General features: G+C 52.9%; 8 protein-coding genes across 8 annotated transcripts; 3 read left to right on the forward strand and 5 right to left on the reverse strand.

The window, feature by feature from the left end:
• Positions 1-692: 692 nt before the first annotated feature.
• Positions 693-3,552, reverse strand: POSPLADRAFT_1044177 (hypothetical protein; the record flags this gene model as incomplete). Its single annotated transcript, XM_024478484.1, has 12 exons — positions 693-785; positions 840-971; positions 1,020-1,121; positions 1,184-1,348; positions 1,420-1,590; positions 1,649-1,921; positions 1,976-2,191; positions 2,245-2,351; positions 2,461-2,673; positions 2,727-2,958; positions 3,011-3,136; positions 3,193-3,552. The coding sequence occupies 12 exons, from the start codon at positions 3,550-3,552 to the stop codon at positions 693-695; spliced, it is 2,190 nt and encodes a 729-aa protein (XP_024341494.1).
• Positions 3,553-3,839: 287 nt separating this feature from the next.
• POSPLADRAFT_1120932 (hypothetical protein) lies at positions 3,840-4,291 on the forward strand (the record flags this gene model as incomplete). Its single annotated transcript, XM_024483514.1, has 3 exons — positions 3,840-4,010; positions 4,062-4,151; positions 4,202-4,291. Coding segments are annotated over 3 exons (351 nt in total), but the record flags the coding sequence as incomplete, so codon positions are not given.
• Positions 4,292-5,111: 820 nt separating this feature from the next.
• POSPLADRAFT_1134358 (hypothetical protein) lies at positions 5,112-5,561 on the reverse strand (the record flags this gene model as incomplete). The annotated part of the gene is made up of 2 exons (XM_024484465.1): positions 5,112-5,446; positions 5,501-5,561. Coding segments are annotated over 2 exons (396 nt in total), but the record flags the coding sequence as incomplete, so codon positions are not given.
• A 261-nt stretch (positions 5,562-5,822) lies between these two features.
• Positions 5,823-9,851, forward strand: POSPLADRAFT_1044179 (hypothetical protein; the record flags this gene model as incomplete). The annotated part of the gene is made up of 13 exons (XM_024478485.1): positions 5,823-6,041; positions 6,282-6,833; positions 6,879-6,955; positions 7,012-7,362; positions 7,419-7,642; positions 7,722-7,915; positions 7,971-8,127; positions 8,180-8,337; positions 8,391-8,569; positions 8,622-8,860; positions 8,908-9,289; positions 9,348-9,571; positions 9,628-9,851. The coding sequence occupies 13 exons, from the start codon at positions 5,823-5,825 to the stop codon at positions 9,849-9,851; spliced, it is 3,180 nt and encodes a 1,059-aa protein (XP_024341497.1).
• POSPLADRAFT_1073160 (hypothetical protein) lies at positions 9,822-12,532 on the reverse strand. The gene is made up of 9 exons (XM_024482573.1): positions 12,375-12,532; positions 12,113-12,313; positions 11,675-12,053; positions 11,097-11,618; positions 11,017-11,045; positions 10,702-10,965; positions 10,231-10,649; positions 10,092-10,175; positions 9,822-10,041 (listed from the first exon to the last, which is right to left on the reverse strand). The coding sequence occupies exons 1-9, from the start codon at positions 12,447-12,449 to the stop codon at positions 9,921-9,923; spliced, it is 2,094 nt and encodes a 697-aa protein (XP_024341498.1). The 5' UTR covers positions 12,450-12,532; the 3' UTR covers positions 9,822-9,920.
• Positions 12,533-12,696: 164 nt separating this feature from the next.
• On the reverse strand, positions 12,697-13,752 carry POSPLADRAFT_1044181 (hypothetical protein; the record flags this gene model as incomplete). Its single annotated transcript, XM_024478486.1, has 4 exons — positions 12,697-13,354; positions 13,407-13,523; positions 13,579-13,684; positions 13,737-13,752. The coding sequence occupies 4 exons, from the start codon at positions 13,750-13,752 to the stop codon at positions 12,697-12,699; spliced, it is 897 nt and encodes a 298-aa protein (XP_024341499.1).
• Positions 13,753-14,225: 473 nt separating this feature from the next.
• On the forward strand, positions 14,226-16,826 carry POSPLADRAFT_1135261 (hypothetical protein; the record flags this gene model as incomplete). Its single annotated transcript, XM_024484568.1, has 15 exons — positions 14,226-14,393; positions 14,441-14,569; positions 14,629-14,687; positions 14,737-14,848; positions 14,882-14,956; positions 15,013-15,282; positions 15,333-15,386; positions 15,443-15,832; positions 15,896-15,964; positions 16,019-16,096; positions 16,152-16,173; positions 16,220-16,479; positions 16,530-16,624; positions 16,676-16,708; positions 16,766-16,826. The coding sequence occupies 15 exons, from the start codon at positions 14,226-14,228 to the stop codon at positions 16,824-16,826; spliced, it is 1,875 nt and encodes a 624-aa protein (XP_024341500.1).
• A 53-nt stretch (positions 16,827-16,879) lies between these two features.
• POSPLADRAFT_1064890 (hypothetical protein) lies at positions 16,880-18,125 on the reverse strand. Its single transcript, XM_024481869.1, has 5 exons — positions 18,031-18,125; positions 17,878-17,974; positions 17,772-17,827; positions 17,505-17,702; positions 16,880-17,413 (listed from the first exon to the last, which is right to left on the reverse strand). Exons 2-5 carry the CDS (start codon positions 17,945-17,947, stop codon positions 17,123-17,125), a joined length of 615 nt encoding a protein of 204 aa, XP_024341501.1. The 5' UTR covers positions 17,948-17,974; positions 18,031-18,125; the 3' UTR covers positions 16,880-17,122.
• Between the last annotated feature and the right edge of the window lie 485 nt (positions 18,126-18,610).

Genomic DNA, 18,610 nt, shown 5'->3' on the forward strand with positions numbered 1-18,610 from the left:
GAGGTGCGCGAACAGGACTGGGTTTGGAAGATGAGAAATGTTTGGCCAGCAGTTCATGGGCAGCGGCATTCTTCTTGCCAGACTCAGTGGATCGTGTTGGACAGCTGTGAGATGTGGGGGTGCGATGACTGTGCCAAACAGAGTCAGTGAGGCGATAGCTCGAAACAATCTCGCTCACTATGCACAAAATGAGCGCGAACATTCCGGGCAAATGGCAGGTGTTCTGCCTGTCGGTGGATCTGTAGCGTTGTCCGCTGATATAGCGGATTCCAGGCTAAGCTTCGGGCAGCCTTCTGCGGCACAGCGTTGGCGTTTCAATGTTGAAGACGCCCCGTCCGGAGCTGCCACGGGCTGATTTGCAGTACAAGCGTGAAGGTCCGGATTTATATGGTCTCTACAGAATAAATTGTCACATTTGCAGCGTATAGGCAAGAAGTCATGCACGCTGCACGACGGCAGTGAGCATCGTGCACCAATGTCGGGCAGAGACATGTAGTATTTGAAGTCGAGATATAACAGAGTGGTAACAAAAGTCAGCATGCAGTCGGGCGCTAGATAGCTAACGAAGTGCGTCTGGCTTCACGTGGATGTCATGGCTAATAAACAACACAGCCCGCATAATATTGTACTGTAGTCCCTGCACTTGAATTTGAGGATAGGCTGCCCATGAGTCTAGACCGATGCTACTGGCCTCAAATTCTCAATGCTGCAATGGCCCGAGCTTCCTGGTCGTTTAACTGCCATGCGATACCCGACCCGTTGTAGAATTCTTCTACATCCTCGTCCTAAGCGTTTTGGATGTTAGTCGCAGAACTAGTTTGTATTAGTCGTCAACATACCGAGTCCAAGTTCAGCAGTGTGGAAATCTGCTGTAGACGGACAAACTTCTCTCTCACGTCTCCGAAGACAGTTTGAGAGGACAAGAAAGACATGATTGAACGTAAGTCCTGGTCAAACCGTATGGCGCCAAGCTGTATCAAAAGTCAGCGAGCAGAACACAACACATCGGCTAGGCATACCTCGTTGTATCTAAATGTAACCACTAAGCGCTCCCATGGCCGTACGAGCACGTCGAGGGCGAGTCCGAAGAAGAGGCGATAGTTACTATCGGTAAATACATCCTTGATGACAGTCAGCACGCGAATAAGTCCAGGGACGGAAAACATGCCTTGTATCCGTCGACAAGAGTCTCCCATGCCTTCACGAAACGTTTCCGTACTGTCTCGCGTTGATCAGAAGTGGTGTAATTGTCCTCTTCGAGGATGTAAGACACATCTTTGTATACATCCTGTATGAATGTGCGCAATTTAGGCCGCATGAGTTGGTTGAAGAGTTGCTCGATGCCCGCCTTGCAGATTACAAGAAATGACCATATTGTATGAATAGGAGCCTACATCGGATGTTGACAGAGACACTCACCCGAAGGGCTGATTTGAGTTTCGACACTGTGCTGTTAAATGATAGGACGCTCTTTCTCACGGACTCTGTCTCATTTTGGAGGAAAAATTGGTGGATGTGTGACGATGCGGCCAATTCTTGCATAAGACGTTCCATGTACGTCGCAGACACGTCAAGGTCATTGAGCAGAATCTACGACCGACCCAAAAGAGAATTAGGACGATGTCATTCATAAAGAGTCATGACTTACGATGAAGGACTTCCGGTTCTCGCGTTCCGCCTTTTCAGCACGTACACCACCTGCAGATCCCGTTCGATATACATCATCAAGCTTCTTCTTAATCACTACTATGTAGTCACGATCGACAATATCTCGCAGCTGTTCAGTTGCCTTTTTCACAGCTGTTGCGAAGCCACAGGATAGTACTCGAGAGATGACGAGCTTCAACATGTAGAAAACATCGTCCGGCGTAGTGGTTATAGCAGGGGATTGGAAGGCGTCAGTGTTTGAAGAGCGATGGGCCTGTTCATAAGTGATAATGGGCTCGCCGAACGGGGATTTCAAGAATGTACTCACCTTGTCTATAATCACACGGGTATACCAAACTTCGAGTGGGATATAGTATGTCATCAGGATGTCCTTGAACAATTCATGTGAGTCGGAACTATCGAGTGCCTGTAGCTCGTCTTGCGAAGGTATGGAACCGTCGGCAGGAGGCTCTGACTTTGGTGGATAGTCAGTTGCGTCATGTGTTTGGAAGTCCTCTGCGCCTTCTGCATCGCCCTCATCGTCCTGGCGGTTCAAAGGTCTCAGGGATATACTACTTCGGGTAGTAACAAGCAAACCTTCAGTCGGTCATACATGAACTTCCGAAATAAGCTCCACCGGCCGCTCATCCCGACCATTTCCGTCAGGAGCCCGTCGACTTCGCGCGGTGCCAGCGCTTCCTCATCTTCATCGCTAATATGCATAGTCTGTTTCCGACCATGCGGCTGAGAGCTTGCAGCGTCACCGACCTGTTACACAGTGAGCATGGCTTGGGGCAGGGACTTATAATAGACCGAAGACCTTGCGCTTGACCGCTCTTTCCTCCTCCCAGCCCTCTATCAGATCCTGCACGACTTGATCTGCTTCGCGAAGCAGACGTTCGAGCACGCGCGTCATCTTGCCTGGGCCGTAGTATTTCTCCACAATAGGTTGGTGTTGATCCACAATGACAGCAATGCTCTCGAACAGAGCTGTCAATGCAGTGATGTAGTACAGAGGCGACGAAGCTGGACAACATGTCAACGAATATGTAGTCAGGGCATGCGCTGGAGAAGCTCACTTCTCGCAGAGGCTGGTGCTCGGACTCGAACAAGATCGACGACGAAAGCAGCATAGGCTTCCAAGCCCTCCACCTCCCAACCAATCGATGGAAACAGCTTGAAGAACCGACTTGTTGCGGCAGCATCTCGAGATTGTGACGCCTTCTCGAACTCGCGCCGAAATATCGCCAATAGTTCATCGCGTATAGCTTGCAAAGTCTGCGCCGGCGGCAAATGACTTTCTGGGGTCGGCTACCATCAGGCCTTGAGAGCGATGCGAGCATGTCACGTAAAGTCGTCTTACCACCGCTGTTTCCGCGAACTGTCCGGAGATGACTTCAGCTGGTAGCGACATTGCACGGGCACAATGTCTTGTCGCGGCTTCCCAGTCTTTTTCTATCATTGAAGACTGCAGCGCAGCAAGAGCTGACTGAAACGCATATTGATTAACGCTATACAAGTCGACGACATGTACCCCGATACAACCTTCAATTCCATGACCTGACCAACTCTCTCCGCCGCTTCCCGTACTCGGCGCATCTCTTCGTCTAACAGGCGCACATGGCCTCCAACATGGTCTGCAGTCTTTGCAGTTGCCGACGCGGTAGCATGGAAGCATTCTGCCTCAAGACACAAGTTGTCCAGGTGAGGCAGCAGGGATTGAAGCGAGGACAGCGAGTCGGTTATAGCAGCCCGGTCAGACAATGTATCCGCGAGCTCGGCGGACAACTCTCCCTCCCTCGACTGAAGGGAAGATATACAGGAAATGATTTCTGGTAATGTTGCGATGGTGCGAAGATCACGCTGCGTTGGTCCGTACGCAGACCCTTCGCGTTCTACCGCCATCGGTCGTTACGACAGTGAGTTGAGCTAGCGCCTCAGCAACTTGATACGGGCCTAGTGTACTCAGTTAATATGCATCTAGACAGTCTCCAGTAGAGCTGACAATGAGTCCGAGTGAGTCTTGGAGAGTGCTTCCTCAGAGGCAGGGTCGTTTCCGAGGCCACTCGCGCGTCGCACGTGATCCATATACGCGTCCAACACGCGATCGCGACTTGGAAATGAACGCGACTCCCTCCATACGCCACATTCACGGACCGACACACTACCAGGCGCCCTTTTATCACTTTGGAATGGACACGCAGCGTGACGCTGATCTGACTCGCATCTCTGTTGACTCGCTGCAAGACTGGCTACGAATCAAAGACAGTTATACTCAAGCAGCCCTTGCGTCGCTGGATGATGAGCTGCGAGGAAGCAGATTAGCAGCTGAGAGAGATGTGCTCATTATGCATCTGCAGCAGGTATATCTCGAATCTGCGACACACCGAAAGACTTATTCACGTTTCCTCAAGTTTGTTGACAGAACATTTGACATGACACGGCCGAACCTCCGGGTCAATGGTCGCAATTTCGAGGAACTCGACACGGAAGAACAAGGTGTTGTCAAGCCTATCATTGGTGTGCTGCTCATTAACAGTTCTACACAGAAGAGGAGCCCTTTGACGAAGGCTTCGATAGGCACATCTGGTCTCTCGCTGAGCAGAGCTTGAAGTGGGATCGGGAGATTGCAGAGAAACGTCGGCACCAACCTATGGAAGTCCAGACGCTGATGGAGAGCCTTCTGGAGCGTCAGAGGGACGTCGATGCTGAACTTGCTCAAGAGCCAGAGGACGAAGGAATGACCGATGCTGTCCAAGATAATGGTCAGTACATTCGCTGCATCATACCGTGCATCCTATTCATGTCTAGTAGTACCGGCAGCAACTTACGAGAGCGTGAATCAAGTAGCCTCACAATTAAATGTAATATCCCAAGAGCTCAAGCAGGCAAGTCTTATTCTACTCGTCTGTGATCAATGTTGGTGACATCCGTTTCATGCACAGGCTGTTTCCGTGCAGTTGGAACGTACCGAGAGAGTGCAGACCGTGGCAGAAGAAATGAAGAACATGAAACAATGATACTGTAATGTTGCCAGGCTTCACCATCTTTCGCAATGATACCCGTTGTAGAAATATTTGCTTGAGTTAACCCCTCGACAATCAGCGCAAAGCACGAATATATGTGAACGGGAAAATACTACCAATACAGATCTCATACAGGTCCTATGAACCTCGGAAGCCACCGCCACCGAAACCACCGCGCCCACCACGCCCACCGCCGAAACCGCCCCGCCCCCGTGGTGCGCCTCTTGATCCGCCTCGTCCTCGGTCGAAGCCACCTCGTGAGCCTCCCCGTGCCCCACCCCGGAAGCCCCCACGCTGGAAGCCACCCCTGCCGCCTGGTGCTCCCCGACCCCGGAAGCCCCCTGCCCCTCGCCCGCCACGTCCACCGCGTTCTGCAATGAGGGAAAAACTTGTCAGTAAGAACGATATGCATTTGTTGTCAGAACGTACTTCCAACACCTAAAATGAGACAATCAGCAAAACAATCCGTTGTCCTAGAATGAAACTCCACGCACCACCGGCTGCCTTTGGTTTCGGCAGAAAACGGTCAATTGGTAGCAGCTTGTCTCCTCCAATGTAAACCTTGTCCCCCTTTTTGAAGCTGCTAGCGACCATGCCTTGCTCCATTTTGACTGAAAAAAACACTTCGTTGATCGGCCCCAGAATCTCGTCGACCCGCCCTATGACAGACTTGTTTTGCAGATATATAGGCGCATTGAAGTACGGGACCTTCTCCGCCATTGTGGATGCGCATAGCATCTCGTCCTCGACGGCGTGCACAAAGGAGCCCATTTCTTTTGAATTCAATCAGTCCAGATGCGACCTGCATACGTACACTATGAACTCACCGAGGACCTCATCGGGTGGACCGAAATCGCGCGGTGCAAAACCGCCCCCTCGTCCTCCACGGCCTATTAAAAATGAAGTCAATGTCTATGGTTAACCTAGAATTCACTTACCACCGCCCCGACCACCAAATCCTCTGCCGCCTCGGCTCATTTGAATGGAAGGATGCTTGCTTGTATCTCGCTGAGAGTCTTCGATGTCGTGTACTTACCCTCTAAAACGAGAGTAGGTCTTGAAGGCGGGTAGAATAGAGGAATAGCGCTTGAACTGAAATTTCGAGGCAAAGCTGGGGTTTGCGCTCATCGGGAATTCCCACACTCGGCCATGGCCTACCTCTTCGACCGCCCGCTCACCGTCAACTGCACTCCTGCCTTCAGCGACGAGCTCCACGACCAAATCTTGCTCTCTGGAGCCCTCTGGGAACGTCTATGTCTGTCTTCTTCTGGAGATTGCCCAGTTGCAGTGTCTATTTCGCCAGCAACTTCTTGTAATTCCCGGCGCACACTGGACTCGTTGCTTTCATGGGCTATTCTCAAACAAGACGTAGGTGTCTTGGACATAATGGCCCTCTAAGAGCTCTATCTCAGTTATACATAGGTCAATGGCTTGGTTGTTCCCAAAAGATGGCTCGAAGAGCACTCGTATTTGTTTCCTCGCCAGGTTGCTGATCTTTCGGACGTCTCGTTCACCCACTCAGTGACCGTCGTACACCTTGCTATTCTCTCAGAAGTGATCATCGAGGCTGTTACTGGACGCTCCTACGCATTTGCGTTGGCTCATAAGAATGTACTTGAGGAGCGATTCTTTGATGAGCAAACAATCCTGCGTCAAGGATCGATGCACACTTTCGAGGACGTAATCCCGGAGAATGCTGGCTCGCCTCCAAGTACTAGCGAGCCTTATCAGTTCGTCCTGGCTCTAGCTGCCCCAGTGTTACAAGGCTGTGCACGGAGGCAAGCGACACGGCTCATCATTACCTCTGCGCTTACTCGATACGGTTCAGTCACTCACGCACGAGCGGACCCTCCTGAAGATACGCCAAGGTCTGATCCCGGCTCTGAAGCGGAGGAGTCGGAAGACGAGGGCTTCGAGATTGATGAGGCCTTTCTTGCTGGATCTATCCTGCATTCATCTTCTGCGTCGTCCCCGCTCGCCGTTGATGATTACGTAGGCAACATCAACGGGCACCGGTCTGAAGTGTCGCATATACATGCGTCGGAGTGGTCATGCAAGGTACGACCCTTGACCGCACAAGTTTCTGCACAATGGGACGACTGTGCTGTGTATGTACGAACTTGTGATTTGAGTCGCATTGGCATTTTAAGTGGAGACTGGGTAAGAAATTAACCCAACTTATGAACCGCTGCTCATGTTTTCAAGGCTGTTGCACGTTCTGGCCGTGGCTCTTCTAGTCGCCTGGTGTGCGTATACGCACAAGACACGCAGACGGAACCGAAGTGAGCTGGATTTATTCCTTGGTGGATTACTTTGACCAACTGACCAACGTGGATAGCATTGCGTATGCCGCACCGCAACTGTTGCATAATATTTTGGGCGGAACACCCTTACACGACACGCAAAACATATACCTGCGCTCGAGCCCGTTTGGCTCACAGCAACCCACTATACCCACTGCGCGAACGATGACAATAGCTCGTGTGGCGTCGCCAGCTTCCACGGACAGAGCGTATCAGCGTCTCTTCCTGCGTGCTCTGCAAGATTACTTGCGTCAAGAGAGGCGCATAGTCAAGCAGGGAGATGTCATTACCGTTACCATCAACACGGACGAGGCTCGGCGACATGACGACCCGGAGTCGTCAGAGGAGTCGAATGGAGATGATGATTCAGATACTCTAGTTGATACGTCAGTCTGTCAGATGGTCGCCTCAATGATACATAAATTGACTGGTCTTTTGCAAGGCTTTCTGATGGATTTGACGAATCTAATGAGTTAGTTTTCTTCATGGTCACTAACATCGAGCACAATGTCATACCAAGTCATGGCGAGGTTTCTTCTTCGGACGCATATGTTGGTTCGACCGTCGGCGAACTTGGATGTTGGGTGGATTCTGCTGTCACGCGCATCGTGCAGACTGGCGTCGAGCATTCTAGAGTACCTGATACCGCAGGCTACCTGGAACTCCGTGAGCAGCTGACCTTGCCTATTCAAAGCGCTATGCTGAATGATCACCATAGGGAGCCCCACATCGGCTGTATATCCAGCCGGGTATCCTTCTTCTCTCTTCGGTCCAGACAGTGCCTATGAGAAATTGTTGGCTCTGACGGCAGCAGCTTTGAACCGACATGCTGTCGACTACCAACTTCAGCTGTCGATCCTTCTGAAGGGCCCAAGGGGGGTAGGAAAATATACAGTCGCAATGCAAGTAGCACGGCGGCTTGGCATTCATCTGTATGAGGTGCAGTCTTGTTCTTGTTTCGGAATGCATGGCGTCGGCTGATCATTCCTGCTAGATTGACTGCTTTGACATTATTGACGATAACGAGGTGAAAACCGAGGGCACTTTACGGGCGCGCTTCGAACAAGCGGCTGCATGCTCACCGTGCATTCTGTTGTTGAGAAACATAGACGCATTCTCTCAAACAACACAAGGCATAGAATCTGGCAAAGGTCAGTCTCCAGCGCTGGTGCTTAGAAGGACTTTACTTACTACAATGATTAGAGGGCAATTTTTCAAATGCGTTGCAAGAGTGTATAAACAGTCTACAGCAAACATGGAGCCTGACCGGATACCCGGTCCTTGTAGTGGCGACGACGAGCAATCCTGAACGTGTTCTCCCTCGTATAATGTCTTGTCTCAAGCACGAGATTGCGTATGAGGTATGTATATCGACTCTCACTCTGGTTTCTTTTAATTCCAACATTCATCGTAGGCTCCCGGGGAACGAGAGCGACACGAGATATTGACATCGCTGTTGCATGGGTACCACCTTGGACCAGATGTCTCTGTGAAGGATCTAGCTGTTCAGACAGCTGCGCTGGTAGCTGCGGACCTGGCAGACTTTGTATGTCGAGCGAGACGTGCGTCCGTGCAGCGTGCCTTGCGGGATACGTAAGTATCTTTTTTACGATGTAATATAACTCAACGTTAACAGCGCTCGTAGCGATCAAGGAGAATTCGACATGTTCAACGCTGGTATACCCATCATCGCAGCTGATTTCGAACTCGCCTTGTTAGAATCAAGAGCATCCTACTCAGAAAACATAGGCGCTCCCAAGATCCCCTCAGTGTCATGGGACGATGTCGGAGGCCTTGCTCATGTCAAAGCAGATATCTTGGACACTATCCAACTGCCTCTGGAACATCCCGAACTATTCGCGGATGGTTTGAAGAAGCGGTCGGGTATGTGTCGGTCCTGCACGTTGGTCCAGTCACTGATCGCTTTGTAGGCATATTACTCTACGGGCCTCCGGGGACCGGAAAGACGTTGCTGGCAAAGGCTGTCGCAACATCTTGTGCTCTTAACTTCTTCTCGGTCAAAGGGCCGGAACTGCTCAACATGTACATTGGCGAGTCGGAGGCCAACGTCCGCAGAGTCTTCCAACGCGCACGCGATGCACGGCCATGTGTCATCTTCTTCGACGAATTGGACTCGGTGGCACCAAAGCGCGGAAACCACGGCGATTCAGGGGGTGTCATGGACCGCATCGTCAGCCAGCTTCTAGCAGAGCTTGACGGTCTGTCGGGTGGCAAAGCTGGCGCAGATGTCTTCGTAATTGGCGCCACGAACCGCCCGGACCTGTTAGACTCAGCTCTGCTTCGTCCTGGACGGTACGTCCACGATGTAACTTGAACTACCGATCGTCAGTTGAGGATTCTCTTTGTATAGGTTCGATCGTATGCTTTATCTTGGAGTCAGCAAGACGCACGCAGCGCAACTGAACATCCTACAAGCGCTGACGAGGAAGTTCCGTCTCCATCCTGACCTCAAGCTCGAGGACATAGCAGAACAATGCCCTTTCCATTACACCGGCGCTGATTTCTATGCCCTGTGTGCTGATGCACTCTTGAAAGCCATGTCGAGGAAGGCTGAAGAACTGGAGGCCACTATCGGTATGTGCTGTCGTGCTCAGTCGTCCCTAAACGCCGATTTTCACACCATCTATCAGCGGAACTCAACAAACTTCCGCCCGATCCTCAACATCCATACCCACTCACCCCACAGTACTATCTTGCCGTGATGGCCACAACCCAGGAGACGGAGGTTCTCGTGTCACAAGAGGACTTCGAGACCGCACTCAGAGAACTTGTCCCTAGCGTCAGCCAGGCCGAGATGGACCACTACGCACAAATCCAGCAGCGATTTTCCACAGAAACAATCAATGGGTCGTGATTGTGAGATGTTACAGTCTCTAGATTAGCATTACAGCATATGTGCTACAAACTTTGAAAAACAATTGGTTTAGAACCACCGACTCGGTTTCAACCCGAACTTATCTAGTACCCCCTTGAAGCTTTGCGGTACATACGCCCCGAGTGCCGTAGCGGAACGCAGTTTGACTGGCTGTCCGTGGACTGTCAAGCTGCGTAGACATGAGACACCGTTTTATAGCGAGTATTGAGCAACGCTTACTTGTAGGCGCATGCTCCATTGATCATGATGTCAACGTTCACGACAGGATGGTCCTGGTCGCGTGTATCAACCTCAATGGACGACCTATGTTGCGTCTTAGCCTTGAACGCTAACTGACGAGACTTTAATCTCCACCCACCACTTATAGTTCCCGTCGGCAATATATCTCAGCACACGCTCCTGCGGCACTTGCTCCACGACCTCAGTCACCTCCACCGTCCCATTCTCGCCCTGCTGCACCACCTGTGTCGTCCTGTTGACTGTGTCCACGCTCGCCATGTTCAACGTGCGCACGATCGGCACGTAGAACATGCTCAGCGGACTCGTTGAGATCTCGAGGACAGTATGCGCCGCGGCCTCGCCCGTGAACTCGATCGCGGCGAACTCGTGCCTATCGCCGGACAGGACGATCACGTTCGGCACGGTGTGCAGCGCACGGAGCAGGGCGGCCTTCTCGTGCGTGAACGCGGCCCACGAGTCGGTCAACGCCTCGTACGTCCATAGGGACGTGAACGGGACCGAAGACACGATGAACTTGAACGTAGCAGTGTTGTTGACCTGTCAGCTCCCTCAGCAAACGGCAAGGTCTTAGAAGGCTCCATGCACTGACTCTGCCCAGCCAATCGTACAGCGTTGCCAGCTGCTTCTCGCCAAGCATGGTGCGACTGGCCTCATCTGTCTCCTCAACGACGGAGCGATAGCGGCGAGTGTCCATCACAAAGAAAGCAGTGTCGCCGTGCCGGAACTCATAGTAATGCTGACCCTCCACTGGAGAGTCGTAGTTGGCTTGAGCGTTGTACAACTGGAATGCTTCATTCGCATTCGCGAAGGGAGGCGCGGAGTCGTTGGAGTTTCCTGCGTAATTGTTGATAATCTGAGTAGCATTGAGTCAACCGGCGGTTTCTCCTTCCGCCGTTGGACTTACCTCATGGTCGTCGTATGCGTGGAAGAAGGCTAAATGGAGATCTATCTCAGTAACTTACAATGCTGACCTGGGAGACTCACGTAGTCGTTCATAAACCTTCCTAAAGCTGTCACTCTGGTAGTTGCGGCGGTACAGGCGGCGATATGTCTCTTTGTCATCGCCATAGTATATCGGGACGTCCGCATAGATGAAGTCTCCCAAGAAAATCATGAATTCCGTAGGGGCCTTGGTTACTGATGATGCACGAGAAACCGGTGTTGTCGCAAACTCATTTGCGGAAGATGATGCACTCTCGGGTACTGTCGACACACTTGCTGATGTAGAGGACGACTCGTCGGCTGCGGGAGGGGCGGGATTGACAGACGTAACTTCTGGCAATGGCACCGATTGTTTCTCAGCTGGCCAGATATGCTCCGCGACGAGGTCGAAGCCCTTGATCCTGCGCCCCTGCAGGGGCAAGTAGGGAAAGTTCGGCGTGAGACACGAGGAAGCGAGGAAGCGGAAGTAGGATCCGCTGTTTAGCTGAGGGTCGGGGAAGGTGCGAAAGCGGATCGGCCTGGAGGGGTATGGCAGCAGGGTTCCGTTTGTGTCTTGGAACTGGTCTATGAACGCAGTCAGCTCGCTCGCTCGCTCGTGCGTGCGTGGCACGCTGACGCACATTCGTACGAGGTGCTCGGCCAGAGGCCGTCCAGCCTCACGGTAGCGACCCAGTCGCTCTCCGATGTCAGATTGGCCACGGGCCCGTTGTTCCAGGAGTCGGCAGCATCTGCTTGTCTCCAAAGGACACGGACCTCGCGGTGCGCCGCACTGTCGCCCGGGTAGCGGACGACTAGCTTGGTCGCATCCGGGTACATCGCGCCGATGCGGGTGTAGACCACGTCCGCGGCATCGTCGAAGAAGGGATATGCAACGAACTCGACGGCCGCGGCAAAGATGAGCGTGTTGATGGCAAGATTTGCTACGCGGAGTGCGCGCGAGCGAGTAGGTAGGGTGAGGAGAAGGACAGAGAGGGGTCCGTAGCTGGGCGCACGATCTGACTGCCGGGATCTGTGAGCAGAGCAGGACGGGCGGGAGAGCAAGGCGGGACACGACATACGGAAGGGATTGTTCGAGTTGGGGTGGTATCTTTAAATACCTTCTCGTCTTTGTCTGTCTCGTGCGATTCTCCATTTCCATTAGTGTGCTTCGTTAACGTAGCCTTAGGTGGAACTAGGTCCACGGGTGGCTGGATAAAGGCCAGGAGAAGATAGAGCAGATAGAGAGGCGGCAAAGACGTCTTCCCCAGATGATGTGGTATCTATGCGTGCCCTATGTTAGATGCAAGACGAGGTACGAATGGTCATACGAGGAGTACTGACTACTTGGAGGAAGATGTAGGCAACCAAGCGGAACAAAGTCGATACAAGAGCCTGAGCACTTTCAAGCACCTTCATGGCGGGTGCCCGTTGCCAATCTTTGTCGTCTAGCTATGATTCGTCGTTGCAGTCGTCAAGGTCGTCGCTGGACAAGAAGGGCAAGGACTGGGCCGCAACGCACTCGGCGGCAATGGGGCAAGGCAACGGCGACTGACATCATACCACGAGGCTAATAGTTATGTTTTCACCCTGATTTGATTGGCTCAAAGTACACATACAAAACCATGATACAAAGTCCTGCAACGCATAAATATTCCGACCCCTGCTATACCGCCACCTTTGGTTTAGCACTCGCCCCGTTCTTCTTGATCTTGATGCCGAGCGAGTTCTTCATGTCTGTTCTCTTCTTCTTGACCGGCGGCTGGCTGAACGTCTTGGACGAGATCAACGCCCTCGCCTCCTCGGGCAGCAGGCTCTGCACATCAGGCTCCTGCCCCTCCGCTTTCCGCTTCATCGTCACAACGGGCACAGGCGAGTCTTGTGCCCCGCCTTCCCCGCTTGCTGTCGACCCACTTGGCTCCGACGCATCTGGGAGAGGGATCTTCGAAAAGACCTCCCGCACCAGCTTCTCATCCTCCTCCTCCAGTAGCCTGCGCTCCCGGTCCTCCTCCGTCTCGATCTCTTCCATGTGGATCTTGTCCAACAAGTCCGTGGAGTGTCCCACCCTCTCGTTACGTGCATTGCGCGCTCGGATGTCTTGCAGTGCATCGAGGATGTCCATCTCGCGCTTCGAGTCGACGGTCCTGTTCTCCAGCGCCTTCATCGGGTTATTCTCCTCCTCCTCGAGCTTCGCCAAGCGGTCTTCCTCTTCCACTGCCTTCTCCTCTCGCCATGGCTCAAAGTTCCGCGATGCACCGTGCTCAGCGGAATAGTCGGTGTTCTTTGGATCCGTTTTGAATGTGATTTCTGCAGAGCACAGAGTGCTGCAATCATGAGTCAGCGAGAGGGTCACGTATAACGAGATTGAACACATACCATTTTATGTAGAAGCGGAAAATCTTGATGCCATAGTAGTCCTCTCCGTCCACGGTCTCCTTCCGGGCATTGAACTTCTTCCCTTTGTAGATGTATTCACCGCATGTGTTGCATCGCCTATCAAACCACGCATGTCAGGAGTGAATATTAAAAGTCAGACATATGTACGCACATAGAAAAAGGAGCCATAAGACGAACCACCTGCTGCGAGTTCTTGGGCTGCTTCCTCCGGGGAATGAGAGCGGGATCGAAATCCGGAGGGAAGTATTTGTTCAAGACTGTGTGTAGCAATCAGCATCGACTGTGCAAAAGAATTAGCGAGATACACACCTTTTCGCTCAGACATAGTGGCTCAGTACGAATGCGAGGTACAATGGTGGTCTCAATGCAGATAGGGTGCTTAAGGATGTACTGCTCGGTCACTCGACGCAGCCACTGGCGTTGTTTGGCCCCGCTTGGCGCCGCGTGCAAAGGCCTCTGGACCAAACATCCGCATTTGGACACTCCTCCTAGCATGTCTTCCCTCCAATTCTGGAAACCCGGCACAGCCGGTCCAGGCAGCTCCCTCGACCGCGCGACGGAAACAGAGGAAAATGTCGTTCAGTCTGCACCCATCTCCTCTGCGTATTCCGTGCAGGCCGCACGAGAGCGACTGCCCATATTTAAGCACAGTTCGTGTTCATGGTCCCCGCGTGAGGAGCTCAGCTTGACGGATACGTCCAGGGGAGAAGCTACTGTACTGTGTTGAAAACCACGGCGTCGTTATCGTCGTAGGCCAGACAGGGTGTGGAAAAACAACACGTCAGTGTGCCGTTCGTGATGACGGTGCGACGTACTGAACGGCTCCCAGAGTTGCCCCAGTACCTCCACGAAGCAGGCTGGTCAGCAGACGGCAATGTCATTGCATGCACCCAGCCTCGACGTGTGGCTGCTACATCTGTCGCCCAGCGAGTTGCTACCGAAGTGGGCTCTGTCCTCGGTGACGAGGTATGCTCCTCTCGCCGCCCGTCATTCGCCTACTCAACGTGTCCGAGGTGGGTTATACCATCCGCTTCGAAGACGTCAGCGACAAAGAAAGCACGCGCATACTCTACATGACTGACGGCATGCTCTTCCGCGAGACCCTGGTCGACCCGCTGCTCAGCCGCTACAGCGTTATCATGGTCTGTGCCGGTTTCTCTCCTCCCCTCTCCGCGACTCACCCTGACCAGGAGTGGCTAAGATCGATGAAGCCCATGAGCGAAGCATATACACGGACCTTATGCTGGGCATTTTGAAAAAGTGCGTTCGTTGGCTCATCTGCGATCGCCTTTGATTGAAGTTATGGTAGAATTCGTCGGAAACGGCCATCACTGAGACTCATTGTATCCTCCGCAACCCTTGACGCGACTTCCTTCCTCGACTATTTCACTGCAGGTAACTCTCCCGACGAGGCTACCATCGTAAGTCTGGAGGGGCGAATGTATCCGGTACAGCTAGCCCACCTCCAAGAGCCTACCCCGGACTACGTCCGCAAAGCTGCAGAGGTTGTCTGGAATATTCACTTGCAGGTGAGCATACTGCCGATGTTACTTCCCTCACTTCGTTGATTACATCCTCATCGTAGCAAGGTAGTGGGGACATCCTCGTGTTCTTGACCGGCCGTGAAGAGATCGATCGCTGTTTAGAAGAGCTTGCCGAGATGCTTCCGACGTACGCTCCTATCCTTCCTTGGCCAGAGGTAGATACCAACTGCATACACAGATTACCGCGCACTGCAACGCGACTAAAATTGCTAGCTTTGCACGCTGGTCTGTCGACGGACGAACAACTGGCTGTGTTCGAACCCGCAGAGCGCGGCAGTCGCAAGGTCATCATCTCCACGAACATTGCCGAGGTATGTTTGCAAAGGATAGCACGAAACGCACGATGTTTATGACATGAAAGGCGAGTGTTACCATCGACGGCATCAAATTCGTAGTCGATTCGGGCTTTGTCAAGGTCAGTCCCTTTCACGCTTCGGACCTCGTTCCAGCGGATCCAGACGACATGAATAGATTCGGACGTATAACCCCACAACGTCACTCTCTTCGCTCGTCACCGTCCCCGTCTCACAAGCATCCGCTACCCAACGCGCCGGCCGTGCAGGTCGCACCTCGTCCGGCATATGCTACCGCCTCTACCCCGAGCATGCATTCGACAAGCTGCCGCGCACGACTGCGCCAGAGATCACCCGGACAGACTTGACGACGCCCATCCTGCAACTCAAGTCTCTGGGGATCGACGATCTCATGAAGTTTGAGTGGGTCTCCGCGCCACCAGCCGAGAGTGCCCTCCGCGCGCTCGAGGGGCTGCATGCGGCGGGCATGATCGGCGAGGACGGGCGCCTGACCGTCACTGGTGAGAAGGTTGCCGAGTGCCCGGTAGAAGTCAACATCGCGCGCATGGTGGGTTATTCGCTGATAGTGCACAAATGTTGCGCGGCCATGCCATGTCTGACACGCAAGCAGCTGTTCCAATCGAAGGAGTACAAGTGTGGCGAGGAGATCCTGACGATTGCAGCTATGACCACCGTGCAGGTACGAGCCCTGTCATATCAGCGATGACTTGTTCTTGAAGCATGTTCGTGCCAGGATGTGTTCATAATTCCTGATGGTGCAGCGGGAGCATTAGCCGAGCTGGAACGCAGGAAGTTCACAGCAGAAGAGGGGGTAAGTGCAGCGTGACTTTGCCTACACCGGACTGCCACTCAACCCACTCCGTCAGGACCATCTCACCCTGTTGAACGGTACATGCGTCGACTATATACTACATTTCGTCCATCATTTATGCAGTTTCACCAGCGTATAATGCATTCACTCGATACGGACGCTCTTCGTCATGGTGCAAATCGCACGCGCTATCCTTCCGCGCCATGTCGCGCGCCGTGTCCATCCGGGCCCAGCTGAAAAAGTACATGCAGCGCTTCGGGCTCCCTCTGGAAAGCTGCGAGGGCGACGCGAAGAGATTGCGCAAGTGCCTGGTCAGCGGATACTGGCGGAACGGCGCGCGGTGGGTCGCCGACGGCACGTATCGATCCGTGCGAGGCAATGCTGTATGTGGTCAAATAGCTTTCGGACCACTATGCTCATGTGTGCTCCTCAGACCTTACACGTACACCCCAACTCGGTTCTTTTCACCAGGAAACCTCGCTCGGGCTGGGTGATCTTCCATGAGATGGAGGAAACCAAAAAGACACAGTAAGTCGTGCGTGCGGTGATATTCATAGATGCTGAAATGTATTGTCGTAGAATCCGCATACTTACGGAGATAGAGCCTGACTGGTATGTCATTCATCCCATGCACAATTTCCTCAATTAACGATTTTCATCTCGTAACAGGCTCCTGGAGCATGGCCATCAATACTACGATAAGCGCACCGGAGCCTCTGTATCTACATGATCTTGTTATCGCTTATGCCGTCAATTTCATGTTGCTGAAAGCAGACGTTCCTCCACTGATGTATAAAATTTATTGGAACTCTCGATTAGACTTTCCGGGATATTTACCAGCGAGAATTCGAGCAATACTTATGTGAATACAACGCAGAGCGTACATGTCTACAGTAATGCGAATAGATGGAAATCAATGTGCACGATGCAAGCAGGATGATGAGATCAGTATATAGTCCGCCGTAGCCCTTCCAAGGTCGCTCGTCCCGCCGAGACCCCGCCTGTGCCAGAGCGATATTGCGCGCGTCATGTTACGACGCACCGCCGTTGCTTTACGATCTTGCCCCAGCGCCCGCGCATGCTCTCTTTGAGGGCGAGCGTAAAGACCTCCTGCACGCCGGTACCCATCTTCGCCGAGCACTCGATGTACTTGGCGTTGATCTCGCGCGCGACGGACATACCCTGTTCGGAGGTGACTGGCGCTTGACCTTGGGCGCTCAACATGCGCTTCGTCTGTTCGTCCCGCCGCAAGTCGGTCTTGGTCGCGACAAGGATGACCGGAACGCCCTCACAGAAGTGTGCTACCTCAGGATACCACTGCGGGGCGATTACGACGCGCAAGAAGGCAGTGTGAGGAGGTAGGGGACTGGTGGGCATGTTGTACGCGGAGAAGAACGGTGCGACATACTTTGTCCTGGACGTTGGCGAGGCTATTTGGGAAGTCGATCGAGAACACGATGAGAATGACGTCGCTTTCGGGGTAGCTTAATGGGCGCAAGCGATCGTATTCCTCTTGTCCGGCAGTGTCCCAGAGCGCGAGTTCAACCAGCTTGCCGTCGAATTGCACGAGGGTCACGTAGTTCTCGAATACTGTTGGGATGTACGACTGATGTAGCAGTAAGGTCATGCGATACAATGTCAAACGCATAAATATAGAGCAGTAAACGCGATATACCTCTGGAAAGCGATTCTCTGCGTATACAATGAGCAGACAGGTCTTGCCACAGCCGCCTGTGGAGCGATCAGTGCATATGACGCGATGGATGTGGATGAACGCGCACCGTCTCCAACTACGACTAGCTTGCGCTTCACATCCGGTCGCCGCGGTGGCGCATTCGAGTGTTCGGCCATGATATTGCGCGGTCAGTGGCTCCTGCACTGCAGGGGTAAGGTAATGAGTGTGTTCAAGGCGCGGCATGCGGCGACGGGCTCACAAGGGTATGTGTACAGACAGTAAAATAGATAATGCGTGTGCGAGGTAGCGGCGAGAGCAAGACAAGACGACTTTGAGAGCAAGAGAGATGAGTACAAGTTGAGAGGAGAGGCAGAGACAATGGTCTGGTTGAGTCCGGATTGGGACGTGTTGTCCTCACGTGCTCGCGTGCCCCTGCCGAGAGCCTGGCCCCAAGAGGCGGGCGAGATTGAGATCGGGGATATGCTCCACCTGAGAAGTGGATAGCCCCCGGTGTCCGGGGGGCCTGATTTCAATCTCTGCGCCGTTTTCGCTGAATCTCTGAATAACGCCTGCAAGAGTTTCTTTCATGTCCTATCACTCTGTAAGATGAATGAGATTTAATATAGTCGTATTTTGACAAAAAGAAACGAATTTCCTACTCCTCTTAGAAGCCACTGTCGGATGTGATTTTGCTGCGTGCAGAGAGTGTGGCCGCAGGCACGTGACATGTGCTGCCCAAGAGCGCGTCGCGCTACGAGTCAGCCTTCCTCACTCTCGCTCAACGCACTCATGAATACAGAATCCTAAGATAGTGGCACAAAATCTGCTTTCATTCAATG

The sequence above is a fragment of the Postia placenta genome (assembly GCF_002117355.1).
Source record: "Postia placenta MAD-698-R-SB12 unplaced genomic scaffold POSPLAscaffold_3, whole genome shotgun sequence".
NCBI lineage: Eukaryota > Fungi > Basidiomycota > Agaricomycetes > Polyporales > Adustoporiaceae > Rhodonia > Rhodonia placenta.